Source organism: Coptis chinensis, chromosome 3, assembly GCF_015680905.1.
Source record: "Coptis chinensis isolate HL-2020 chromosome 3, ASM1568090v1, whole genome shotgun sequence".
NCBI classification, from domain to species: domain Eukaryota; kingdom Viridiplantae; phylum Streptophyta; class Magnoliopsida; order Ranunculales; family Ranunculaceae; genus Coptis; species Coptis chinensis.
In genome coordinates, this window is record NC_141458.1 from 12,626,174 (window position 1) to 12,654,106 (window position 27,933).

Consider the following 27,933-nt stretch of genomic DNA (forward strand, 5'->3'; position numbering starts at 1 on the left):
GACGGCCCCACATACTAGACATTGAGCAATTTCCATCCGTTTTAAGTTATCCTCCAACCCCCTCTCATCCAGCTCTTTACGGTTGCCATCCAAAGCTATATGATCAAGCAGACAGGCCGCTACCTTACTCGACCTGAAGTCCGCTTCACAGTCCGCTGCACCCCATTGTCATCCAGGTACACAAGTTGGGTCTCCAAGTCCTCAGCAGTCATAGTTGACTTCCCACTCGCCTTACGGGAACTCTTCACCTTCGCTAGCGGACTAGGCTCTCACATCACTGGTGACGAGCTTGGCTTAGCTCCAAAAGTAGCCAGGTCCAGAACCTGCTCCGGTCTCGCCCGAGTCTTGCGAGTGGTAGTACCACCAATTCGACCAACACCAGAACCACCCCCAGTGTTGGAACTCTCCCCCAAAGCATGCCTCGCAGCTTTAGCAACCCTTACAGCGTCTTGCTCAGACGCATCAGCTTTCCTCTTCGACGACCTGCTCCTTACACGAGGGTTGAAGACCACCGTTTCCAGCTCTACAGGAGCATCAATCGACCCACCCTCGGTCGCCCGGCTTGACCCGCCCCGCTTTTCGAGGCACCGGCACCTCCCGGAGGTCGTGCGGAACTAACACGACCCCGGTTTCTATCCTCCTTGGTTACCAAGTCACTTGCGCGCTTCTCCATCACTTCCCTCCTAGCTTGACCTCAAGCTCGATCCTTCTGAATCTTTCTTTTCTCCCGGATCGCTAGACCCCCTTTCTCTACAAAGAAATGAGCAAATTCAGGCAGCTTCGCTTGTTTCTGCACTCGACTCAACCGCGCGAACCTCTCTATTTCCCCACGATCAGTTCGTGTTTTGACAAAAAAATCTACAAGCAAAGCAAAGACACAGGTCAGTTAGAATAGCAACAACTTACCCATTAAAATGACATGTACAAGACACTCCCACCCACCGAAGATATTGCAAATCCTAGTTTGCAACCTACACCCATAGCCGCGGTAGTTGCCAACTAGCAGCAACGGCCTCTTGGTCCAAGCCTCGTTGCTTACACCGTCGATCACACCAGAACGCGTTGTCATAGTTTGCAAGCTAAAGTTGAAATTACCAGATTGCCTTACAACGAAGTGCTCAGTAATATCAGACACCCCTATATGGTACTCGCCACTTGCATTCAGCAGGTCGAACACCCTGAACAGCCGCCAGGTGTTACCAACAAACTGACAAGGGGATTTCTAACAATGAGCTAGAAAGTCGCAAACCAGCTTCGATAACGGTATTTGCATATGCGCTCTCAGCTGGCCCTCACAGATTATTACCCCACCATTCGGCGGATTGCATTCTTCACTCCGCACATTTTCACTCGACCTTGGTTCGTATATCTCCAGGTCCGGTACGTTTATCCCATAAGCTACCCTCAGTTCGGGGAACGCATTCACTGCACAACGATCCACCGTCCTAGGGGGCAACCCACTTGAAGACGACCCCTCACTACGACCTGACGTGCTAGCCACAGCACCAATAGAGCTAGATCGTACACTACCCTCATCTCCCCTAACTTCCTCACCATGCTCAGATTGATTACCAAGACTCACTGACTCTTTCTTATCATCCTCATACTCACCACAGCTTAAAGAGACCTCTCCAACCTCTTCAGATCGAGTATCGTCAGAGTCAGACATTTTTACGTTTTCTTCTTACCGACTACCCAAACTTAAATAATAAAGCCTAACACCGACCTATCTACTAAACACACAACGCTTGACTAAGATGAAAGCAAATGGAAAACGGAAAGGCAGCAGCAGCAGAAACACTCACCTGAGAAACCCTAGCTTGCAGTTTTGCTGAAGACGAAAGCAAAAAATAACTTTGCAGTTGTCCCAAATTTGATTTTGTGCAACCGCCCGTTTAGTTACCAAGGAGTTATGATTACAACTTACGGCCTAGCCCACACACGTGGCTCAAGGAACTGTCTTTTCACGATTCCGAAAAATGCGGCGACACGTTTCTCTACCAACTGCTATGATTCGGTCACATGCTAATCACGTGACAACTTTTGTTTTCCAACCGAATCGTCATGCAACCAAGTCGAATGTTACAACGTGCCAATTACTCAACTTACACTAGCCGCTCGTCCACTCATGCTCAACACGTATTGTTGTTTTCTCTCAACAGATCACTTCCATGAACAACACAATCTACTGAGAGGGGTCGTACGTGTAAGGGAGTAATATCCTCATTAAAGAATATTAAGCACGTGTTAAGCATAAGTAGAGATCGCAGCGCAATCAGGACATCATCCTCCAAGATCGACTCGCGAGCAGCTCTCTTTATGTAGGTGGCACACTCCAGCTCGCTCAAGAACGTTCTAAGAAGACTGAGCGACCTAGAGCAGAACACTTCAAATAAAGACATTTTCCTTAATCCAAGGGTAATCATTACCAAAGCCATATCTGTACTTCCAATTACCGGGAATTATGAACTACTGCACTCCCAATGATCACTGCCTTCCTACCAGAACAACCTAACACTCATTCGTAATCTCCACCTTACATATGTACAAGGGAGTACACGTGTTTCAAAGATCAACACTCTCTTGTGCCTATAAATACCACCTACATGAACTACGTGAGACCTAATTCTTCTCTCTCCCCAGAATCAAGAGAAAATACGTAGGCAGCTCGCTACTTAGCGAACTCGGTCTTTCCCAAATCCAAACCCTTTCTTCTTCCCCCTGTATATGTAAGGGAAAAACACCCCTTTACACCTAGAGAATCGACGGTGTGAATTTCTGAACAAAGAAATACATAAACAAGCATAAGAAAACCAACCATCAAGATAAGAATCTTCACACTCTTGCTCATTTTTATTCCCAACTTCTTTAAACTTCCCACTGGAATTCTTCGCTGTTTAGACTTTAGACAAATTTATACCTTCCAGACTCAAGTCAGAGGCAACTATTTCTAGTATAGCTCGATTGAGGTCACCATTAAAGTCGACAAAATCTAAATGTTTAAGCTGGTGAAACCTATGAAGAAGGCCAGAAACAGATCGGTTTACATGAATCATTGGATCATTGATAGTTAACCTGGATAGACGATGATTCGTCATTGAAAGAAGTCTCCTGCAGACTAATGAAACGGATTTTAAGTGTCTAGTATGATGATCTTGCTGATTGAGACGATCAACAACCAATTCCCAACAATCGTCTGGTAGGTAATCCCAAGTTCTCTTTTCAGCCATTTTGCTCCAAATGAAGTCGTAAATCAATTCAGAATTGAAAAAATGAATCAAGATAACTCAGTGAAGAGTTTACTATCTGTGTTATCAACGACCCTATTTAGGGTGTAGACTATTCTGCTTTACATGAAAAACGTACCTCCTATTGAGGAAACTGGTTTAATGTATAGTGTATATGATACAATAAAATAAGGCAAAAACAATACTTGAAAACAAGTCATTGTATTTAATACAATATATATTTTTTAGCCACCTCAGAAATCTGAGACGCAAAAAACCTCTATACAAGTTCATCTGTTCATAAGAGTCAAGGAAACCAAAAAGACCCGTTAAGGTCTACTGGAGACTTGGAAATCTATAACTAGAAACTGGAGAACTAAGGAAAAATCAATCTCGGTATAGAGGTTTAAAACTTTAGGGAGATGGTTGCCAGCGCACAACGATTAGAGTTACTTGATAACTTGTTGACTAATGACGTCTGGTTGTTCTAGGATTATTGTGGTGGACAGCTATTTTCGCTGACCCATACAAACATAGTATGTAGTACTAGCTGTTCAACTCATTTTACCTCCCTAAGCTCGCTATTGTTTGAACTAAAAGATCTGTAACAAGAACAGATTTATTCACCCAATCCCTAGGAAGTTCCGACAAATCAAACACACAATAACACTAATAACAATTCAGATATTGTCATTCTTTTCAACCAAATTGGACGTACATTAAAATGATTAAATAAACAAATTTATACATTAACCAAAATTCTATAGCAACCGAATCTTTTGAACCGAATTTGTGAACACACTGACGTGGCACTCATCAGGCAGAGAGTGCGTGTGTATTGGTCAAAGAAGTACTGAAAATCAAGGTCTCTCTGTTTGCCACCTCAGTGTGTTTACAAATTCGGTTCAAAAGTGTGAGTTGCTGTAGAAACACTCATACATTAATTGTGTTTTTTTGTTCTTTAAAATAAATTGATAAAAAATCTTGACAAACCTTGTGTATCTTTTTTGTTGGATTTTTTATCGATATCTCATGCATGATTCCTATGATATATACAATTACGTTATATCACATGCATAAAATAAGCCTTGTGAAAAGCGAAAGATCGTGCACCTTGGTCACACTTTCAATTTGAAGTTCTAAGCTTTGATCTACGGGAGAAGATGTTCTTGACACACTCAAGATCTTCTTCTTCTTAACTTTGCTTGAGTCAAGTTCCAACCACGAACGGGAAGCAACCTTTTTTTCACGAACCAAGAACCAAGAACTGACAATGGCTAGGGAGGATACCACCTATGGAATCTCCACAAATTCTCGGCTTCTTCTACTTTAGAAAATGTTGGAGGCTACCATTAAAGAGAGAGCTTTTCTTGTTGTTCAGATTATTAATATGTGAGAGGTGGGGGGTCTATTTATAGGTTCCCACCTCCTCAATATTGGATAGGATAGAGTCCTATACTCATCTAATATCGATAGGATAGAGTTATATACTCATCTAATATCGATAGGATAGTCCTATACTCATCTAATATCGGATAGGATAGAGTTATATACTCATCTAATATCGATAGGATAGAAATCCTATACTCATCTAATATCGATGGGATGGAGTCCTATACTCATCTAATATCGGATAGGATAAGTCATATACTCATCTAATATCTGATAGGATAGAGTCATATACTCATCTAATATCGATAGGATAGAGTCCTATACTTTCGATGGTTTATCCTTATCTTGGTGGGCGCCTATCCAACCTTTATTTCTAACATCTCCCACTCGCAATTGGGCGAAGAAGGTTTCTAAGAGAAGCATTTAAGTAGAATACTTAGCCATTTGTGTGTCTCACACGGCAAATGGTTAGTGTGACTTCCCCAACACACGTATCATGATATCTGTGAAGTAGCAAGTCAATGAAAAGCACGCGACCGCGGTGATCTACCATGAAAGTGATCTTAAAGAAGATGAATCCGAAAACCTAATATCCGGAGAGTGTGTGTATACCCCAAGATCTGTTTGTTTCATCACTTTGACAAATAGCACTCATCCCTATGAGTCCACACCATAAAGTCAAAAACGTATCACATGATTCACAATTATCATCAATTGTCCCGCCGGAGTAGAATCCCAGTGATTGTGTGATAAACCTTCAGTTCTTTTACCCTTTGCATGAGTCATTGTTGTCGAGTTCTACCAACTTCCCAAGATGCATCCAAATCGACCTTTTAGTAAGAGCTTGTGGGGAGCAAACCAAAGTTCACGAGTAGTCCTCTTATTTTTTTTCTTGACAAGGTCAAAAGTTCAAGGAGGGTACCATTCGATATGTTTTAAACAAAAATATATCAATAGAGCTCACATAGCAAGAATTTTAGGGATATTTCTTTTCTTGCTCTCGGTGGTCAACTATACACATGTTGTGTGAAAACATGTCATGGCAAGAGTATCTAATTTGTTTACTCAACAATAGATATCTGTATGTCCACTCATACCATGCAAGTGTTGTCATCCCTAATGACAATTCCAAGGATACTATGCTCCCACTTGCAACAACCGTTTGTAGGTTTAGGCGAATCTTCCTATGAAGCCTGTTTCTTCTTATCCAATTATAAGAAGGGGGCATGACTTCGGACTAGGTCCAACCTTCCTATAAGGTTTAGTGACTTGTCAAGCTAAACTCCCACTGTTTAAAATGGAAGTGATTGTTCATGTGAGTGAACCAAATAACCCTCTTGACATACATATGAGATGATAAAGCGATATAATGAGAATGCAATCGATCCGAAAAGAATGCACTTTTATTCATTAAACCATCAAAGTGTTCTTAACATAATCACATCCTCTTTAACCCAAGCATTTTTACATGTGCAAGGAAGAGTTCCTTTGGAATAGGTTTGGTCGATGGATCCATGAACCATCGATCGGTGGATATATGTTGTAGAACCACTTTCTTTTTCGATCATTTGTCGTGCGTGAGTGGTATTTTAACTCTATATGCTTGGTTCTTCCATGGTACTTTGGATCTTTAGCATATGCAAAGAGCGACCATCTTTGTCGATCCGGATGTGAACCGTTCAAGAAATCTTGAGAGAACACCGACAAGTGTTTGATGAATCGTCGAGCCACCGCAAAAAGCAACATGCAATATACTTTCGGCTTCCATAGTTGAAAGTGCTATGGAAGTTTGCTTCTGTTTGCTCCAGGGATATAGCACCTCCATTCATTATGTAGGTATATCCCGAAGTTGACTTCCTCTCACCAAGGTCTCCGGCCGGTCGGCATCGGATTACCCAATCAGCTTAAGATCTTTCCCTTGGTAGACAAATGGAGTAGTCCACGGTGCCTTTTAGATACATCATTATCTTCTTTGAACAACCTTCGATTAATGCGACCCGATTTGTTTGGAACCTTGATACTAACCCAACTGCATAGCAGATGTCCGGCCTTGTACACAACATTGCATACATAAGGCTTCCAATTGGCGCTTGAGTATGGTACATTTTTCATAGCCTGAGTTTTCAAAGGGATTCTTGGGAGACATTTTAGAACTCAAAGACTCTCCTAGACTTCTTGGGAGATCCACTTGCTTACAATCAGTCATGTTGAATCTTTCCAAAACCTTCTTGATATATGTCTCCGAGACAAAGATAACAAAGCGTTTGGGCGATCACGAAGTTATTTTAACTCCTAAGACATAACTTGCTTCACCCATGTCCTTCATTTTGAAGTTTAATGACAACCACTCCTTAGTGGAATTTATCAATGCCTTATTGTTACCTACTAACAAAATGTCATCCACATATAGAGATAGAATCACAAAACCATTTTTAGATGTCTTGACATATCTGCAATGGTCCTCATTTACCATTTCGAATTTGTCTTGAAGCATTGCTTCATGGAATCTCAGATTCCACTTGCTAGAAGCCTGTTTTTAAACCATATATGGATCTGTTCGGTTTACACACTTTGTGTTCCCGACCATTGATTGAAAAACCAGTGGGTTGATCCATATAGATTTCCTCTTGTAATTCTCCATTGAGAAAAGCAGTTTTGACATCCATCCGTAAAGCTCTAAATCTAAATGGGCAACCATTGACAAGAGGAGGCGATGGAGGCAAATCTCACTCTTGGTGAGAAGGTGTCCTCATAGTCTATTCCTTCTTTTTGGGTGTAACCTTTTGCAACAAGCCTAGCTTTGAATTTGTCTATGTTCCTTCCGCATTTTTCTTGATCTTGAGAACCCACTTGTTCCCGATAGATCTCCCCGTTTGGAGGTAGATCAACTAAGTCCCATACTTTGTTTTTCTTCATCGACTCCAATTCTTCCTTCATAGCTTCCATCCACTTACTTGTATTGGACCCGAAATAGCCTCCTTGAACGCGTTTTAGGTTCATCGATATTTCTGTAAGTGCATTGGTCATATTTATCTCCCTTCAATCTCAAACCGACGTTTGGGGATATGGCCTCTAACACTCTTACGAGGTTGGGATTGATCAATCATTTGACCAATGCCATTGTTACTAGAATCGGGGTTGATGAAAGTTTCATCTTCGCCTTGTTCATCGCCAGTTATAAGGTTATCAACTTCGTAAAGTTGTATATCCTTATCAACCCTCCCCTCATTGGGTATTGATCCTCTAAGAATCGGCGTTCGTGCTTCTATTTACGTGACATGCCCTCCGAGTATCCTCCCCAGGAAGACATACCCTTAGAAGTCTCAATCGTATCTTATAAAGATACACTTCTTTCCAGGAGCACTCAACTTTCCAAATTCTCGATTTTGAGAAGTGACAAAGGTCGCACACCCCCATGGTCTAAGGTAGTTCAAAACGGGTTGTCTACCAGTCCATAGTTCATAGGGTGTTTTGTCAACAGTTTTTGAAGGAACTAGGTTAAGTATGTGCGCAGCCGTTAACAATGCATCACCCCAAAATGAGATAGGCAAGTTAGCCTGAGCCATCATAGATCTAACCATGTCCAGTAGGGTTCTATTCCTTCTCTCAGAGACACCATTCTGCTGAGGGGTATAAGGAATAGTTAGCTGTCTAGCTATACCCTTATTTTCACAGAGTTCCTTAAACTCATCAGAAAGATATTCACGCCCGGTCGGTTCTTAAGGCCTTTATTGTCCTATCAAGTTGATTCTCAACTAAGTTATTGTACTTTTAAAATAGTCCAAGGCGCCCGATTTGTGAGACATCAAGTACACGGTCCCATAACGTGTATAGTCATCCGGTGAAGGTAATGAAATACAAAGCCCCATGCCTTGGCTTTGTTACATTCATTGGTCCACGGATGTCCGAGTGAATAAGTTGTAAATGATAAGTTGCCCTTTGGGCTTTCCCAAAAGGTTTCTTGGTGGCTTTTCCAAAGAAGACAACTTTCCACAGGTTTCCATTTTAACAGAGGTTAAGTTACCTAATAACCCTCCCTTGCTAAAAGCGGTCTATCCTATTGTGTCCAATATGTCCTAGTCTAGCATGCCACAATTGGCAACCAACCATTTTAGACATAAAAACTTCAGTTTGTGCTAAGTGTAATGTCATAAAAGAATTCATTAAATAAGCATGACCTATCAAACCTTATTTAAAGATATCTCAAAGCGAGTTAAGGAAAAATTAAACACATAGGATTCTTGAAGTAATTTCAAAATCGATAAAAGATTTCTCCTAATTGAGGGTACAAAGAGTACTTCTTCAATAAGGATGGATCTCCCACTCGCAAAATCCAACCTACAAGTGCACATTGCCAAAACATCAACAACACTTTGGTTTCCCATGTGGACTCTCCGAAGTTCCTTGTGGAAGTTTCCGAAATCTTCAAATAGGGACCTATCCTTATGTGATGCGTCAACGCTGCTTTGAATCTACAATCCAATATTGTGATGAATCGATACTGATGATAAGATTTATCACATTGACAAGATCTTAAAGTAAAACTCACCTCGGAGAAGGACATGCCCTAGCATAGTGTCCCATCCGATGACAACGGAAGCATTCAACACTAGTCATGTCTATCGACTTCCTAGGTTTCTTTTTTTGTGGGTTAGGCTGGCCTTTTCCTTGCCTTTCCCTTTTTCACTTTTCTTGTTCCAAGGAGCCTTCCTCTTTTTGGAGTTGACAACATTTGCTTCAGTTTGAACAACAGGCTTTTCATTGAGAAGCCTTTGTTCCTCAAGCTCACATTTCCTTTGCACCTGTGCAAAGTTTGTGATACTGTCGTCATGCGTCAAGATAAGACAAAATTGTTCCCAAGTTTTAGGTAAAGACCTAATGACAACTTGAATTTGTTGTTCATTTGACAGGACCTGTCTGCTTGGGCTAACTTCGGCAACCATGTTTCTCATCACCGCAATGTTGTGTCATAGAGGTATGGGGCAGCTTGATAAATTTGTCAAAGCTCATTTGTAGCCTCCTCGGTAAAATGAGTCGTACCCCCCAAGGTCCGCTTTTATTATTCCCATAGCTCTTTTGCCGATCCAAGGCCATCATACCGCATCATGAAGTCATTCCTCATGGTGCCAAGTATGGCAATTGGGCAACATTATCTTTGCTTGTATACTCATTGTACTTTTTAAGTATGCAAAGATATAAGCGACTTGTGTTAATCCTTCAAATGAGGGTTACGCTCTTGTCTCGGTTATTACATCAATGACCTTCCTATCGCGAGAATTAGCCTAACTTTCCTAGACCAAAGTTCGTAATTCTTATCGTTTAACAAGTCCTTTTCGTAGCATCGTAAACGGGATTTTCCATCGGTGCCATTCTATCAAGTTTGAATTCCAAAAATAAGATACTACTAATAAGAATCATCTCTTAAATTTAAATCTAAGTAATCCACATTTTCACATATGAGATGATCATGATAATCTACTAGCATGATTCTAGCCATTAAATAAAATCAATGCATTTGACTATCAATAACATAGAATATGCAAAAATCTACTACTTAAATTTCCATTTCATAAAATTGTTTCTACAAAAAAAGAGTTTCCTATCTTTCAAAAAAACAATGTAGAACTAAAAGCGAGCTAGTCAACCATGAACATAGAAGCTTCACGGGTGCCTGTGGAGTCATCCTCATCCTCACAATCACTATCACCATTCGAAAATTACTAGCCACTTCCTCTGTTTCCCGTGAGGTGGGAAAATAAACCCCGATGACACATCATATGGATTTGGTTCCTTAGCATCGTCCCATAATCGTTGTAGGAGATTTAAGTGGTCGAGCCTCATTCCTATCTTGAATAGGACCGGGGCTCTTTGGTGTATATTCGGTGATGGTGGCTCTGTCTCTATCTTATCGATTTCAAGACAAGTAGGCTTCAAAGTTCTCCTATATTGCTTTGCGATCATGCGTTTCTTGGAAGCGCCTCCCAAGATCCGGTTCGGGTTTTCCTACAAGTTTGGTCTATGTGACTTAGGCATTGTGCCTTAGTTTTCATAATGACCGTTGATAGAAAACAAACAATTTTATATTCATGCAATAGTAAAAATCAGATTCAAATAATTACTCCATGGTAAAAATAAACATCCTAATGTCAATTTTTAATTGTGGAAAAATACATGTGAAAAAAATCCTAAAATTTATAGAGAAATAATCTAAAATAAATTTCCATGTAAAAATTTCTAAGAAAAAAATTCTTAGAAAAAATTTTCCCACTAATTATTTCCCATAAATAATTTATTTTACAAAAAATTAAGCAATATCTAATTAATTTTTAAACAACCTAATTAGTTAAAAATTAATTAAAATATTTTTTGAAAAAAATGCATTTTTTTCAAAAATTTGTAGATCACAAGATCAAAACCGCAAAACAAAAGCATGCAAACCATGGAAAACCGCTCGATGCCAATGTTGGATTTTTTATCGATATCTCATGCATGATTCCTATGATATATACAATTACGTTATATCACATGCAAAAATAAGCCTTGCGAAAAAGCGAGATCGTGCATTTGGTCACGCGACTTTCAATTTGAAGTTCCAAGCTTTGATCTACGGAGAAGATGTTCTTGACACACTCAAGATCTTCTTCTTCTTAATTTTGCTTCGAGTCAAGTTCCAACCACCTAACGGAAGCAACCTTTTTTTTCACGAACCAAGAACCAAGAACGACAATGGCTAGGGAGGATACCACCTATGGAATCTCCACAAATTACCGGGCTTCTACTTTAAAATGTTGGAGGTTGCCATTAAAGGAGAGAGAGCTTTTCTTGTTGTTCGATTATTAATATGTGAGAGGTGGGGGTCTATTTATAGAGGTTCCCACCTCCTCAATATTGGATAGGATAGAGTCTATACTCATCTAATATCGATAGGATAGAGTTATATACTCATCTAATATCGATAGGATAGAAATTTATACTCATCTAATATCGATAGGATAGAGTTATATACTTCATTTAATATCGATAGGATAGAGTCCTATACTCATCCCAATATCGAGATAGGATAAATCATATACTTTTCTAATATCGATGGGATAGAAATCCTATACTTCATCTAATATCGATATGGATAGAGTCCCCTACTTCGATGGTTTATCCTTATCTTGGTGGGCGTCTATCCAACCTTTATTTCCAACATTTTTCAAAAGGTGAATTGGAGATGAAAAATAAAAAACAAACTCTACTGAATGTAATTTCAATAGATAATTATTGTATAAGTTCTAACAACGAGGATAATCTGGGGGTGGCGATGGAAGAGTTGAAGATTTGGTTTGCCCGTTCTCAACTAGGAACGCCATATCTAAACCCAATGTTATGTGGAGATCCGTGTGGCAATGCACGAACCAAACACCTGTAAACAACAATTGTCCAAAATTTAAAGCTGGTTAGTCTTTAGTATTTCACTTGTTTTAGCAAAGAAGAGCGTGTATTATTCTTGCGTCTCTTGTGTCCTTTGTCAAACTTATTAAGACTTGTAGTGATTATAATTGTGCAGAAGGCAATTAAAACACATAAAATATTTATATATCGTCGTTTTCACCTGGGTTATTGGCTCGAAATCTGATGACAGCCCATCCACCCGTCGGCACAGCAAGAGTGCTCCGCTTCTGAGGATTTACCAAGTTGAACATTGGTGGGCCCTTAATTGGATCATAATTCCCAAAACCTTGGGCTAACACATAGAAATCGAACCCATGAAGGTGCATCGGGTGACTGTCAACTGCAAGTAATGCGGTGTTCTGAAACACAATCTCCACAACTGAGTTGTACTTTAATCTCTTTACACGTGTCCCTCTCTCCGGCGTTAACAGATCGAAGTTAAGACTCTCCTTGGGATTCGTGTAGTCGAACACCACAGGCGGATTGTTTGGGAAATCGTCGGTGTAGATCCCATCCACGCCATAATAGAATGCCTCCAACAATGACAACGTGGAAGGCGGAAGATAGGACACGTTGTTCATGCTAGCCGACAGTTGATAGCGTGGACCAACTGGACTCGAACAATTTGCAACCGGCCCACATGGTAGAAGCGCACCACCAATGGTTATGAACATTTTCTCGTCCACTGTTTCCGGGCAAGGACGCCAGAAAGGCCCAGTTCTGAGGCTAGTGAAACTGGTATAGAACTTGAATGCTGTTGAGGTGTCCTTTGGGGATGGTAGGACCGGCATCAATCCTGTTGATGATGTGGAGCCAACGTAATGGACAAGGCCCGTGGCAGTCCCATTTGGGAATCTTACGATTGGTGAATCCGAATATGGTTGAGCAGCCATGTAGTAGTCCCCATTAGGTTGATTAGCTTCGAAGAGTACATCTGTGGTTTGTCCAGGTGCGATAACAATCACATCGGTGACGTATGGAACAGTGTAACTGGCGTCGATGGCGACTACGGTGAAAGTATGTTGTGCTATTTTGAAAAAAAGCTGATAAACAACAGCAGCATTGACGATTCTAAGGAGATATGTCTTGCCTGACACCACGTTCAATTTAAACATACCTAATAGCATAATGAATCAAAACACCAAGAAGAAAATGTTCAAGGCAAAATTAAACAAAAAAATTAAATTGCTGGAAATGATAGTAGGAATCTTTTTACCATCTGTGGAGCATGGGTAGAGGTGGCCGGGTTGACCATTGATGGTAAAAGCATTTGAAAGGCTGCCGGACGGTGCACCACCACGCGTAAGAATATTGTTTTCTACAACGGCAAGGTTTTCATTCCACCACTCCCCTGGTAGTCCATAAGTGAAGTAAACGTTTTCTTAAAGTTGGATCACAATTCAAAATGAACATAAAAAATACTACAATATACGTGCATTCGATCTATATCTGATATTATTACCTAATATTAGGGGAATCTCCATGTAAGGACTTTTAAAAGGATATCCACGAAATTTAGGACGGATAATAATCGCGCCATGGACTGTTGCACGGAGCATTGTGATATGAGCGTGAGCATGCCACCAAAGGGTTCCCTCCTGTTCAGTGATAGCGAATCTGTAAGTGTAGCTATTTCCTGGAAGTATGGGACATTGAGTCACATAAGCAGGCCCATCAGCCCATCCACTTAATCTTTGAAACACACCATGCCTGCACCACTATTATCACTTTTAGACTTCATCAACAACAAACAGAATGAATTTATTATCTGTGATTAATGGGCCAAAGTCCAAGGATGTACCAATGAAGGGTGATGTTGTACGGCGACTCATTGCAAACATGAATTACAAGTGAATCTCCCTCTCGAACTTCGATGGCCGGCCCTGGTAAGCTGCCATTCACTGCAATTTGAACATATTCTTGACACAGTCGTTGGATTGGAAAATTACCTACCTGAAACCACAAAAAAAAATTATACAGACATCAGAACAATAAGCATTTGAATATATGACAACATTGTCTTTTCGAAAATGGGGAATGTCCTGGCTGGGCGAAAGGCTAAAGCCTAAATGATCTTATTTTAGTGAATTTTCTTGTTCGCCATCTTCGCTACCCAAAGTTTGTGCTTCAAAACATTAGCTAACATATAGTTCTGATGGTCGTGGACAAACCCGCAGGTCAAAAAGCCTAATCCAACACAAGAAACCACTCCATAAAATGAGGTGATTGTTTCAAGTACTGCTGGATGTTAAATGAGTCTTCTTTCAATCAGCAAAATGCACAATATGCATAATTAGAAACAAAAGTGCTGGCATGCATAGTGCTGAATAGACTGTAGGGTAGTGGTTTTATCTCTATTCAGCAAACAGATTCAGCGATCAAACCAAACACAATTCAAACTAAAACTATAACAAATAAGTAGAACAACAGTAAGATCAGAAGAAAGAGATAGAGGGAGGCAAAATTAGCTCAAATTACATTAAACTTGTGTTCAACAATTGAAGAAGCAGCGATAGTAGCAAGTGTAACTGCAGTACATGCAAGCAACAAGATAATCCGTGCCATGCTGATGACGACACACTGCCTACGAATTCGCAAAACTAAATGATCGAGAAGAAGCTACTATTTTATATACTAATCAGTGGTGATTGATGAAAATGACTTTCATTTACTGCTCTCGATCGATATGTTTGTTTTCCCATCCTCCCCCTGGATCACGCTTTTAATTATAGAGACAGGTGAAGTCCTAGCCTTACCCACGTTTGAGTATGGCATCGCATTTTGATTATTATAATTATTACACACAACTTAGCTGGTTAGATTATGATCCTATTGAACTCAACCTTATATTCTAAGTTTCTTGAACTTCAACAGCATATCTGGGATTGTGTATAACTGTATATTGCCAGTCACTTTTTTCTAAAATTTATTTTGTAAAATGGTATGGTCAACAAATGCTTTTTTGTATAGTTTCTAGTAACTTGGCCAAATTATGTATTTCAATTTCGTTTCAGTTTGACAACTTAATTTACTACTCTCTTCGATTATGGCGTACCTATCATTCCAGAAAAATGTTCACATTACCCATTTGTTTGTCTAAAAATCTATGTGATATGAAACACCAAATTACTGTAACTTTACTTCACGGTTTCACCAAATTTAGAGAACGGTGATTTTGCAAATAATATGAAGTGTAGTTTGAACCTTTGAGGTCATTATCAAATCAAAATTAAGTAAAATAAAATTATAGGGTTAACGAATATTACCCCCACTAGATTGGGAAATTAGAGTCTCCTCTCCAAATACACACAAAAAAAACATGGTCAATCCAAATTGATTTTTTTTTTTTGTATTTAGAGGGAGACCCTAATTTCCCCATCTAATAAGGGGAAAATCCTAATTGGTTCATTAGTAAGGGTAATACCAGTTAACCCATCCAAAATTATATTATAGAAAAAATGTAAAATATTATTAAGAAAGTGATGAGGAAAAGCTGATCTGAAGTTCTGAACCAGGATTAATTATAAGATGACTACTATCAGACAACACACTTTGTGAGTTGCATATGCTGCTTTATTAAGAGAACAATTTTTTGTCTGGTAATTTCTGCAATGTTTACCACTGCTAGCATATATTCTTCGGCATAAAAATCTAGCGCACTTCTTGTTGGAATCTCTTGTGTATTTCTAAATACTAGGGTGTATGTGCAAAATGGAAGAAATGAACAAATGGTGTTCTCTCCACTTTAGTACATAGTAGATAGTCCCACATTGGTTATCCACCACATCGGGTAGGGTTCGGGCCTGGGCTTGGGCTTACTGTTGTGGGTAGTGGTTTGACCAATAGCCTAAACTTGTTTTGCCTTTTTTCTTGAAGAAAAGAAGTTTAGGTGTTCTATTAGGAGTTGGTCTTTCTTCCTCCTAACCTCTATAAATAGGACTGTGAGTCCATAGAGAGAATAGACTTGATCAGAAACTCAACTCAGAGAAACAGAAACTCAAACCAGTTATTTTCTTTTTCTCTTCTTCATCGGCCTCCGCCGAGAGAGTTATATTCTTTGTTCTAGAGGGTAGTCCGTTCTAGTGCAAAGTCAAGTCATTGTTAACCATTGAATCCCAAGTGAGGAAGACGCCTACGCTTGCCTTTCTCAAGACTATTGAAAGGGGCTAAATCTTTCCTTAAGGACTGACTTAATCCGCCTTTGGTTATTCTTAGTTCTTGCTATCCTTGTCTCTTCATTGCTATTGTTGTCTCACTTTCTCTTTCGTTTCTACTTTAGTTCTTTGTTCATACAACTATTCTAACAATCTTAAGGAAAGAGTTTTGTAGTAGAACAAAGGAGAGTGCTTTAATAATCGACAATCAAAAGATAAGTCTTTTACTTTGAGTTATTGTTTGTGTTATTGGGTTATGACTTTAGAAATTTTCTAATAATTTCGTTTTTGGTAGGGAAACCAATTAAAGATTGAATATTTATTGATCTTTTGTGGTTTATCAAACCCTATATGGTTGTAGACCTTTCTCCTACGTTTGTGGGAGTCAAATATGAGATTTCTATCAAGAAAAACGTCAAAGTTCGTCTTTTTTTGACAGCTTTGCGTCACTCGTTACTTTAAACTACTATAACTTTCAGCTCAGAGCTCGATTTTGCAATCCGCTTCTTGTGTTGGATAGCTGATTCAAAGAGTTTTCCAGTGGTATAAGGTTTGATACCCAATTCGTCCTGAGCTGGTTTAGAATTACAGTTCTTTTGAACTTTTTTTCTAGAAGGAGGAGAATATGGTAATCTGGTTTTTCAATTGGTTAGGTATCGTATTCTTTCACTTTTTGCAATTCTTTTGGTTTAATTATATGGTGATATTCTTGCCTTGAGTTGCATGCTAGTTTTTTTAGGAGGGAAATCCCTAAGCTTAAACTTCTTTAATAACCTAGTCAACAAATTATACGTGTTTATCACTGAGGAATTAATTGGTTTGACTAGAAGTAGTTTGATATTAATTTTCTTTGTACATATGTAGATGGTCTAAGAGATACCTTAAGATAGTTAATATCAACCACACTCAAATCTTGGATAGTAATATATTCAATGCATAATTGCTTACCTTTATTGAGTGAATGTGTTGTTAGACGATGGTTATAATTGTACTGTTGTGCAAATACATGTTAGATGAAGTAATTTGTAGCTTATATCCAATATAGCATATGTTAAAGTTGTGTATCATGCTAGTTTTGGATATTAATCATCGTGGATTTACTTTAAACTTGATAATAGTTTATTGGTAAATTTTTCTAGTTGAAGACATTAATGGGTTGAGCCATTAGATGTTGTGGTAGTACTTGAGGTCTTGTTGATAGAGTATTCTATCTTACTTGAGCTCATGTAAAAAGAGGAGGTGGAGTCCTCAGTTGTTTTGCATATTCAGTGGCTAGATTTGCTTAAATATCGTATACTTTTTGTTGTGAGGGGTACAGTTAAAGTTTACTTTTCCTGAGCCTATGATATGATATTTACCATGTTTGGCATGAATGCATTATTTAATATTGACATGAAGTTTAACCATGTCATATATTATTAAGTAATGGGCATCGTTGTCTACGAGAGGAAACAATATGGAAAACAATCAATATCCTTTTAAACCTAATTTAGTCAAGGAGATGTAAGGTAATGGTTTGTCTTCTTAGACAATATCCTCCAGTGACTATTTTAGACAAGGAGATGTAACGTTTGTAGATTGTCTTATTAGGCATTATCCTCCTATGACTATGGATAAATAGTCAAGGTGATATACAAGTGCGTGGATTGTCTCCCAATGACAGTTGGAATGTTGAATGATGAAAAAAAGGATGATAATGATATTATCTTGGGTAAAACCTTTTTCATCTAATTATTCTATTCTTTAAGATTCATTAGAATCTTTTGTGGATTTCCTTTCATATAGATAACATGAACATAATATGAATATGTTTAATATGATCCGGAATCATAGACTTGAGTAAAGTATATTCTTGTCATAATAGTGCATTTTATTGTTGTTGTTTCTTTTAGTGTTTGTAGCGGTATAATGTGTTTTGCATGTAAGTTTGATTAGGTTGAGTAACTATTGAACTGTGGGGGGGGGGGGGTGACCCATATGCATAATACTGTTTTACCATAGTTCATCTCACAAGATAATTGGAAAGACATTGAACTACAAAGTATGGAAAGGTCTTGGGCCTATCCAAAAATGCTTCAAAATGTGGGGGGTGTCTTGCCAAGGCTATTGTGAATGAATCTAAAAGAAATCTTTTTGAGACCTAGAATTATCTAGTATATGTTCATTGGTGAAACTCATAATAGTGATGTTTGTTTTCAGTTGTCATGAGTGATAACAATTTTGTAGATACCACACTATTATTGAATGTCTTATATGCTAATTTTATTTGAGGTTGTGCTTTCTGAGAAATTGGCATAGAGTGGTTGAATGTTCATAATGAACTACATAAGATAATCCCATTATTTCTGCACAAGAAATTTGGAAGACTATCAATGAGTATTTCCACCATTCACGGTGATGATGTTTATATGTTTCTTGAGGAAGATTCATTAACCTATAAGGAAGTTGTCCGCCTACATGAGAAGTGTCCTTTTTGAAGAATACAACTCCTCTAAACCGGACTCTTGATTTATTGGGGGATCTATAGGTTGAATTGGATCTTCAAGAGAAAACTAAAACGTGATAGTTGTATTGCAAAATACAATGCTAATAATAATAGCCAAGTGGTTTCAATCGGAGAGACAAGATTTATACTATTTTGAAACCTTGCTCATATAACTAGAATTTCTTCTACGTAATTCTAAAGACTCTAGTTGAGTAGTTATCTTGGAACTACAATACCAAGTAGTACCGTGATGAGATGAAGGTATACAATTTAGTTAAATCTTTGTATGAGTTGATTCAAAGCCTATAAATGGCATGAGCAATTCAACAACATATTAGTGTCATATGGATGTCAAAGTACCGTTGTTGATAAAAAATGTGTACTTTCTTTAGAGCAAAGCAAGACATATGTGTTAATCTCTCTTTGGTTAGATGATTTAATATCATGAGTGCTAGCATTGAGAATGTGTATGAGACAGAGAAATTTCTATTTGAAACACATCATAAACCGTCATTGAAAATGATAGTTTATTATGTTGTTAAACTCATTTCTGAATCGCTATATTCAGGTTGTCAAGATGTTGACGTTTGAATATGGTTGAAGACCACTGCATCATCTTAAACCGTAAAACCGTAACCGGCCGAATGGTATAGGGGAATTTCAGGCACTACAGAATTGAATGACTGGTGAATATAGGAATTAAAACTCATGTTGGTCTCATTATATTGTTATAGCACTTAGTAGAAATATTTTTCATTGAAAAGTATGGGTATTATGGTAGTAAGCATGTGTTAACACCTTTTGTGGCAAATATCCATCTTATGAAAAATAATCTCCTTGTGTTTTCTCATACTAAATATATCAATATCAATGGTAGCCAATTGTACTTGATGGATAATGTATGTGAGACAGGACATTGCCTACATTAATGGCATACTGAGCTGATAACCCATTGTGTTCTTATAATTAAGGAACTTTGATGTATATTGTCAGATTATCCAAGTACTATAGCAGAGCCATTGATTATAGACTGATATTTAGTAGATTTCCATCATTGTTAGAAGGGTAATATGTTATAAACTGGATCCAGTAATGCTTATGTGTTTACCGTTGGTGGAAATTGAGTGTCTTGGATATCATCCAAGCTAATGGCTTTAGAAAAGGCATGTGATGATGCCGAGTGGGTTAGCAACCTCTTGGCAAATCTTCCCATTGGCTCTAAAACCTCCCGATGTGTATATGTTTTGCAACCGTCTCATTATAATAGCTAAGACATGTTATCTTATGCAATGGGAAAAGAATACATGTAAGTTGAGATATAACTTAATCAAGCAAATTGCTAGAGATTATGTTAGGTTGGACTTAGTTTGGCCACATGTCTAACCGCACCACTTTTTGGAGGCAAGTGGTTATCGTCGAGGGGATGGGACTTTTGCCTTAGATAGAGAGGCTTACAATCGACGGGCAACCCCCACCTATGTGATTGGAGATCCCATGAATTAGGTTTAAAGGGAAAAACAAATCACCTCGTTAAACTCGGGTATGCTATTGTCTTTCTTTGAGGCGTCCCACCCTATGACTAGATAGCATTTTTTGTATACTTTGTATAACTTGAATTGCAATGAGAAAGGATGAGTTATTTTACTCTTATTGGAATCCATAGTCCATTTTTTATAATGAGATAGTGTATTTTAAATGCAATGTATACTTGATGGATATCCACCTACGTGAATGTAGAAGAACTGGTCGGTTCTTATGAGTATTCAGCAAGTACTCTAGAGCATTTATGGAACACAAAGTATGAGGCCAAAAAAGCGCAACACGAGTAATCGCATATAATGAAAGAGCAATGTGGGTGCATGTCCTCTATTTTACTAAAAGGGAATGTTGGTTCAAAGATTTTTAATCCACCACTTTCACGTATTATAAGATATGTTACCCTATGACCGGTTCAAGCCCGTAAAAGCACCAAGATCTCTTATGCATTGTTTTTCTATTCTCTCGTAGAATTTCGTTAACCCATTTCTTTTGTAATATCCTATTCCAAAATAGTGGGGGACTATTAGTATTTTGAAATAGTGGGGGATTGTTGGAATCTCTTGTGTATTTCTAAATACTAGTGTGTGTGTGCAAAGTGGAGAGATGAACAAATGGTGTTCTCTCCACTTTAGTGCATAGTAAATAGTCCCACATTGGTTATCCACCACATCGGGTGGGTTCGGGCCGGGCTTGGGCTTCTTGTTGTGGGTAGTGGTTTGACCAATAGCCTAAACTTGTTTTGCCTTTTTCTTGAGCAAAGTTTCAAGTTCTATTAGGTTGTTGGTCTCTTCCTCCTAACCTCTATAAATAGGACTGTGAGTCCATAGAGAATAGACTTGATCGAAACTCAACCCGGAGAAACGAAAACTCAAACCAGTTCTTTTCTTCTTCTTTCTTACTTGTCACCGCCAGAGAGTTATATTGTTGTTCTGGGGTAGTCCGTTTCTAGTGCAAAGTCGTTTCACTTAACCATTAAATCCTCGAGGAAGACGCCACGGTTGCCTTTCTCGCACCATTGAAGGGCTTAAATCTTTCCTTAAGGACACTGACTAATCCGCGCGTTGGTTATTCTCGCCATTCGCTATCCTTGTCTCTTCATTGCATCTTTATCCTCATCTTCATTTCTTTCTTTTTCTACTTTAATTGCTGTGTTCATACAACTATTCTAACACTCGTAGTGCCTGTCATCATGGCTTCACGCTTGAAGAGCAATTGTTGACCCACAAGGTCGGGATCAAAATCATGTGCCTTTGAAGTTTCTTTTTTTAAAATTTTCTCCAAATCTACATCAATATTCAATAATCAAAGCCGAGTGCTTCTATATGGTTGTTTTGTTCAAGTACGCGACATCGGCTATAACAAGCGGTATTCAGTTGCACATTTGTTTCAGTCTGTTTCGATCAGTCCCTGATCGCCTTTCTTCTTCTTCCTTAAAAAAAGTTCTAAGCCGGCAAGATGTATTGCCTAATATTCCGAAATATCCCAATATAAACTAAGAAAAATAGCAAGGGATGTGTTTTTTGTTGAAAATATTCTAATATTTATTTAAAATTATTTAAAAACAATTCTTGACACCAAATCACTTACTTTATTGTATGTTTCCCCTCATTGTAGGAACGCAACAAACAACAATACTTGAAGTCTATTAAACAGCTGACAAAAATGTACTGAAGTCATCACATTTTTCCAATAATTAACCTAAAGGCACCATAACAAACAGGGACGGACCAAGAAATTTTATGAAGTGTTAGTTGGAATATAAGTGAGATGTCTAGAATATCTTCATTATCATCTTTTATATATGAAGATATTATTATAGTCTTATTTGATTAGATTTGGTTATAATCTAGAATATATGAAGATATTATAATCTAGAATATCAAAAATTTAGTTTCTATATATTTGTTGTCTCTATATTTTTTTTTCCTAATGAGATCAACTTATCCATAAAGTAGACTATTTTTTCCTAGTGATATAATTTATTTAAGTGAGATCAATTTATCAATAAAGTAAACATGTGATGACTTCACGTCTTCAATACATTCCCAGTGGGATTATTTATTCATAGTGTAGTGATGATATCAATTTGGAGTTCCATCAATTTATCAATAAAGTAATCTCATTTATCATATTCATCAATAAAGTAAACAAGTGATGACTTCACGTCTTGACTACATTCCTAGTTGGTATTTACATAGAAATGAAGAAATAAAATTGAAGGGTTAACTAGTATTACACCCCCACTAGATGAGCCAATCAGGTTTTCAGCCCCACAAGATATATAGTACTAGTATGTGACCATGCTGCGCAACGATTCTTATAAGGTTTTCTAGAAAAGTACTAATAGTGTGAAATTTCTTGAAAAAACCATGAGAAATTAGGGTTTCTTCCTCACCCCCTCAAATACACAAAAAAGAAATCAAATTGGGTTGACGGTGTGTTTTTTTTCAGTATATTTGGGGAGGAGACCCTAATTTCCTATCTAGGGAAAAATCCTAATTAGCTCATCTAGTGAAGGTGTAATACTAGTTAACCCTAAAAGTAAATCTTAAACCAGTGCAATAAGACAATGCAAACTTTTCTAATGGAAGATTAGCTTCTCTCATCGATAACAACAGCAGCTCCTTTGAGACTTTAGTCTTCGAGAAACTAAAATCTCGCAAAGATTTCACACGAACAAAGAAGGATATATCTCAGGGTGATGTCATGTTACCGAAACATAATTAACTTTCCATGACAACGAAACTAAATTATCCGATGTTATAGGTTATAGGTACCTTGAATGATTTGTGAAATAGAATCGTTGGTTCAGTGATTGATAGTGTGAAACGGACATGGTTTGTGTTGTGATGAGAAGAAAACGTTTGCAGACTGATGAAAGTAATTCGAGTTCCATATCGGTTGGTAGATCATCCCAACAACATCTCTTTTTCGACATTTTTTTCATCTAACATACTACAAATTCTTGAACTGAGACTCGATGGTGTAAATTCCTGAACAAAGAAATACATAAACAAGCATATAAGAAAACCAACCATCAAGTTTCAACTGAGTTTACCTGTCTTATTGTAACTTGACATTAGTTCTTAACTGTCTAACTGATAGATCTGGAGATACATACAATATTAAGTAAATGCAAGCACCAGATATTCCACATTCTTAAAAGTTGAAATTGTTTTTCGCCACCGCACCTAACCAACAAAATTAGATTCTTCAACTACGACTGTGTGTTTTTGCTTGATTTCTCCTTTGCCTTCTCAATTAAGGGTTTCAACTGTTTTTTCTCGGCCAGAAGCTTGAGGAAATTGAACAAGAATGGTATGTAATTGTGTTTCCTGCGGATATTTTCTGTTCTCCACTTCTTGAATTTTTCTTCCTCCATCAATATCTTCTCAGTAGCACCCTGAATACCAGAATTCACTTCAGAGAGCGACTTGTTAAGTGCGTCAATGCTGCTATCTACCTTCCTCTCTCCTTGTGCAGCAGTCAGCTGCTGCAAGATACGTTCCCTCTTCTTTTGGAGTTCCTTCAGTTCGGCAGTATACATCTCCTTCCTGTTCTTAATTAATGCCATGAGGTTGAATCTTATCTCACTTCTAGAGTACCTTTCTATACGTTCCTGGATCACCGGTTGCACCATCTGCAACCAATCTAAGTCACCTTGCCCACCAGAGCATTGCCCCAGGCTAACGGGCCCTTCCTTCAGCCCATCAAGCTCATACAAGACCCCATCAACAGGTATATAACTTATAAAATGGTATACATCATCATCTTTGGTTGCAACCTTCTGCTCCTCAGGAACAAATGGCTCAGGCCTGGCAAAGCTATTATGGGCAGAACGTATGGCTTCACTATTGTTGATTGCAAGGCCTTTTAGTTCAGGAGGAAAGTTCTTGGTGAACTCTTTCAGCTTCGAGAGTTCTGGACCAATGTCAACATCTGGACAGTTCATAAGAATGGACAGGATTGCCTGAGTTGCACATGCATTATTAATAACCTGAAAGGATATAAAAATAGTTAGACGACATACATGCAAGGGTGGATAAACAGATTTAGATTTTATATATCAACCTGGCTTGCAAAAAATAAGTTTGGATTTGGATCCTTAATAACAAGACGCTCATCTTTGTCACCAGGACGCCACTTGAAAAGGAATATCAATCCATATACTGGCCTGTAAAGAAGGACAATTCACACAATAAGAACGAAACATATTTGTCAGACCACAATGAGAAAACATTTTAACTCACCGAAGACTGTTCAGAGAGTCCAGGTCCAGTGAATACAATTCCTCCACCTGCATGTGCATGAATCACATTATAATTTGTTAGCTGTGTGTAGCTTTATGTGCAGTGTAGGTCGTGCTAAAGCACTGCAGTGAGTACAGTTTCAGGCACAACACCAATCATACTTAAAGCATGGCATTATGACAACATAATCTCCAGAATCACCCGAGGTGTACAAGAGGTTGGAGAGACAAAAGCACATTACAAACTTCTGACCGGCTTAAGGGAACTCAGAAGAAGGGTCACATGCGCAAGCAACCACTAGTCTATACTATAAAAGATGAGTGGCTCTAAATTAAGTACTTATAACATGTGGGGTACACTCTACATTGTTTAAAAGGCATATCTACCATAAATTAACCAATAAATTTAGCTAATCAATGTATATGAGAAAGAGTGACACTCCAAGTTGCAAATGTGCTAGAACATTTAAGCTAATGTAGCATGCTACATTAGATGGACGGGTCTTAAAAGCAGACAGTAAGTTTGATAGACAGTTCGTAAAGATTATAGTTTCACACAGATAGCAAAGCATGACAACAGCCAAAAACACGCAAAAGAAAAGGTGTGGGGTGAGGAAGGCATATGGAAGTGATTGAAGTATTGAAATCAATTCGAGTGGTACTGACTTGCAATTTGTTTGGCCAACTGACGATGGCATGTGGAGAACACAGAACAGTACTGGAAGCGTCAATAAATAGTGGAAGTTTGTATAGATAGTGTTATTGTAAAGAGAATATCTATTAGTACTGATATTGGTGAGTGTTGGTGCTTCCAATACATGTGGAGCCAGTCCAGCACCAAAAGAGCAGGGTGATCAAGGGAATTTGTTTACACAACGCTTTTCAAGAGTAAAATTGACACAACAAATATTAAAGGGTAAAATTGACCCTGATGACCACAACAATACACTAGAGTAAAATGCAAATGAAACATTGTGCCATGCATAAAAGTGCAACCTTTCAATTAAATGCCGAGTTTTTTCTTCTTCTTTTCTTTTTTTTTTTGGTCGCAAAATAGTACTTACATTGATATAATCAGGTAGCCAATTACATCAAAATCTAATGTCAGAAACTACCTCTCATTGCCCCCCTAAATCCCCATTGCATACAAGCATCCCAATAGAAGCAAAAACAAAGAAAGCAACTTTCAGTGACTAAAGCCATTTCAAATTGAGTCAGGGTAGTTCAATATAACTCAGGGCTTACATTGGAAAATTTCCCTAGAAAACATAGGACAACTTCTCTTCCCCCCCTCCCAAAAGGGGAGAGAAGGGGAGAGGACAAGTATAATACTAACTCAAAAGACGTCAGAAATCAGATGCATGAGAGAATACGGAAAATAAAAGGCCAACAGAGACTCTACCTAGGATAAACTTTCAAATTAAGACAGTCACAGGCAACATTATATTAAGCAGGCATTTTATGAATCCAAATTCTGTCGTACTTCCTTTCTTTCTCCCCATGGGATAAATTTACAGCCCAATTGTAGTTTGATCCCAATTCAAATACCCAACACTGCTAAAAATGTAACATATTATACACTGAAAAACTACAAAAGAGGATAGAATTATTGTTTAAGAATAATGCAATCTGTTGTGAATATACAAGATGGAGAAAAGTTGTAAATCAATGAGACAGAGTAATCAAAGAATTTCACCTGCACGCTTTTTACTTGCATCTGCTGTATAAGTTCAGTAAACACACCTAGAAAAGAAAGATAAACAATGAATATTCCTAATAATAACGAAATGAAGTATCGTATCAGTGTATGACTCACCAGGATCAGATTCAATAGTGCACCAATTCATGATGAGAATAATCCCAAGCTGCAATACAGTAACAATGTCTACAAAACACACCAAAAGTTGATAATCAATATAATAAACAAAAACACTCAAAATCGTTGGGTTTCTTTTTCATTCTACATTTACCACTCTCCTTTTCAAATCCATCACTACCCATACTAGTAATTAATTATTAATAAAAACAACAATTTCCAACTTACTTACAATATTTAAGATTCTAATGAAACACAGTATATATATTTTAATAGAGTTCTATATAGTATATAAAAAGGGAAATAAGGAAAACTGACCAGCAAAATAGGTGATGTATGAAATCCACTTTTTTATTGATTCACCCAGTTAGGTTTGTAGAGTGAAAAGAAAGAGAGTGTGGGTAGATTTGGAACAAAGCGAATGATAGTGAGGGTAAAAACGTACAACACAAATTAGTCGGTGTGTCGGTTTGGGAAATTTTTCGATATTTTGTCAACTTCTCAAGTCACGTTTCGATATTTTGGAGTTTTCCTGAAACGTATATTATTCCTTCTTTCAAATTCCTAAGAAGACAGAAAAAATATATATAATAATGTTGGAAAAGAGATCATGGGATGATTTAACAGACGAGTTTTGGGAATTAATTATAAACAATCTCAACCAAGAAAATATCGATCTCGAATCACTTTCATTAGTTTGTAAGCGTTTTCCATCCACCACAAATTAGGTCTAACAGTCACAGAACCAACAATTCTTTTTCACAACTCTTTTTCCAATGTCCTTAAGAGATTCCCTAATCTTAAATGAGTAAACAATCAAAATTTCAAAATTCAAATAAAAAATTCAGTTTAATAAAAAAAATTCAATTTTTTTTTTTTATCAAAGTTGATATTTTAGGAATCAAAAATCTATACATTGATTGTTCTCACATAGTCACCACAAAACATTTACCAATGTGAGGTTTTTTGATACCGACAACAAATTTTCAGGAGGCGTTATATGTAATCCCAACCACTGCTCAACCTACCCTTGGATGGAATCCCAGTGTAGAGTGTAAAACTTCCCTCTCTTATTAGTTGTTATTATTATATTACATTTTTTTTCAATGCGCCAAAAGTCAAATGCACTCAATGTGCACCAATCCACATTACTCATCCACGCAAACCAAGGGTTGAAGATACAAAAGGCACAAATTTTTGAGTGAAAATTTTCACAAAAATTCAAATCTCAATGAAAAATATGTCAAATCAAAGGCAACAAATTGTGCTCATTGAGTCTACTCAATGTGATGCACATTTAAAAAACACTCTATTATATTGATTATAAAATCTAATTTTCGGTTTTGGGTGGACCTGAACTTGAGTTGGACCTGGACTAGACCTATGGGTTACAAGTGTACAGACCAATGGTGGGTCTACAGAACAAATACCCGAATTGGATCCATATAACGCCTCCTGAAAATATTACATTAGTAATAGAGATGTCTATTTTAGTAATTCCATTAATAGGACATGAGGATTTATATATTTTGTAATATTATTTTAGTAATTTCATTCTTTTTGATGGTGGGGCTTAAGCTTTGTACATCTCAAAGCCTTGCCTCTGGCCTAAAGGAGGCCCTCCTCCTTAAGGC

At 37.8% G+C, this 27,933-nt stretch overlaps 2 protein-coding genes across 2 annotated transcripts; both read right to left on the reverse strand.

Moving 5' to 3' along the window:
• Nucleotides 1–3,897: 3,897 nt before the first annotated feature.
• Nucleotides 3,898–14,778, reverse strand: LOC147508001 (laccase-7-like). Its single transcript, XM_086600620.1, has 7 exons — nucleotides 14,535–14,778; nucleotides 13,858–14,009; nucleotides 13,519–13,766; nucleotides 13,273–13,407; nucleotides 12,217–13,173; nucleotides 11,813–12,027; nucleotides 3,898–4,229 (listed from the first exon to the last, which is right to left on the reverse strand). Exons 1-6 carry the CDS (start codon nucleotides 14,619–14,621, stop codon nucleotides 11,897–11,899), a joined length of 1,710 nt encoding a protein of 569 aa, XP_086456746.1. The 5' UTR covers nucleotides 14,622–14,778; the 3' UTR covers nucleotides 3,898–4,229; nucleotides 11,813–11,896.
• Nucleotides 14,779–23,256: 8,478 nt separating this feature from the next.
• On the reverse strand, nucleotides 23,257–26,754 carry UCH2 (Peptidase C12, ubiquitin carboxyl-terminal hydrolase 1). Its single transcript, XM_086600621.1, has 6 exons — nucleotides 26,618–26,754; nucleotides 26,300–26,368; nucleotides 26,180–26,226; nucleotides 24,485–24,531; nucleotides 24,306–24,408; nucleotides 23,257–24,231 (listed from the first exon to the last, which is right to left on the reverse strand). The coding sequence occupies exons 2-6, from the start codon at nucleotides 26,328–26,330 to the stop codon at nucleotides 23,452–23,454; spliced, it is 1,008 nt and encodes a 335-aa protein (XP_086456747.1). The 5' UTR covers nucleotides 26,331–26,368; nucleotides 26,618–26,754; the 3' UTR covers nucleotides 23,257–23,451.
• Between the last annotated feature and the right edge of the window lie 1,179 nt (nucleotides 26,755–27,933).

Excerpts from the sequence above, each read along its gene's own strand:
- LOC147508001 (XM_086600620.1), bottom strand. The coding sequence starts at position 14,621 with ATGGCACGGATTATCTTGTTGCTTGCATGTACTGCAGTTACACTTGCT. Across the intron at positions 14,010-14,534 it reads TTGTTGAACACAAGTTTAAT|GTAGGTAATTTTCCAATCCA; the intron begins GTAATTTGAGCT and ends TTGTGGTTTCAG. Across the intron at positions 12,028-12,216 it reads ATTTCGAGCCAATAACCCAG|GTGTTTGGTTCGTGCATTGC; the intron begins GTGAAAACGACG and ends TGTTGTTTACAG.
- UCH2 (XM_086600621.1), bottom strand. The coding sequence starts at position 26,330 with ATGAATTGGTGCACTATTGAATCTGATCCTG. Across the intron at positions 26,227-26,299 it reads CACTATTGAATCTGATCCTG|GTGTGTTTACTGAACTTATA; the intron begins GTGAGTCATACA and ends TTTCTTTTCTAG. Across the intron at positions 24,532-26,179 it reads TGCAAGTAAAAAGCGTGCAG|GTGGAGGAATTGTATTCACT; the intron begins GTGAAATTCTTT and ends ATGCACATGCAG.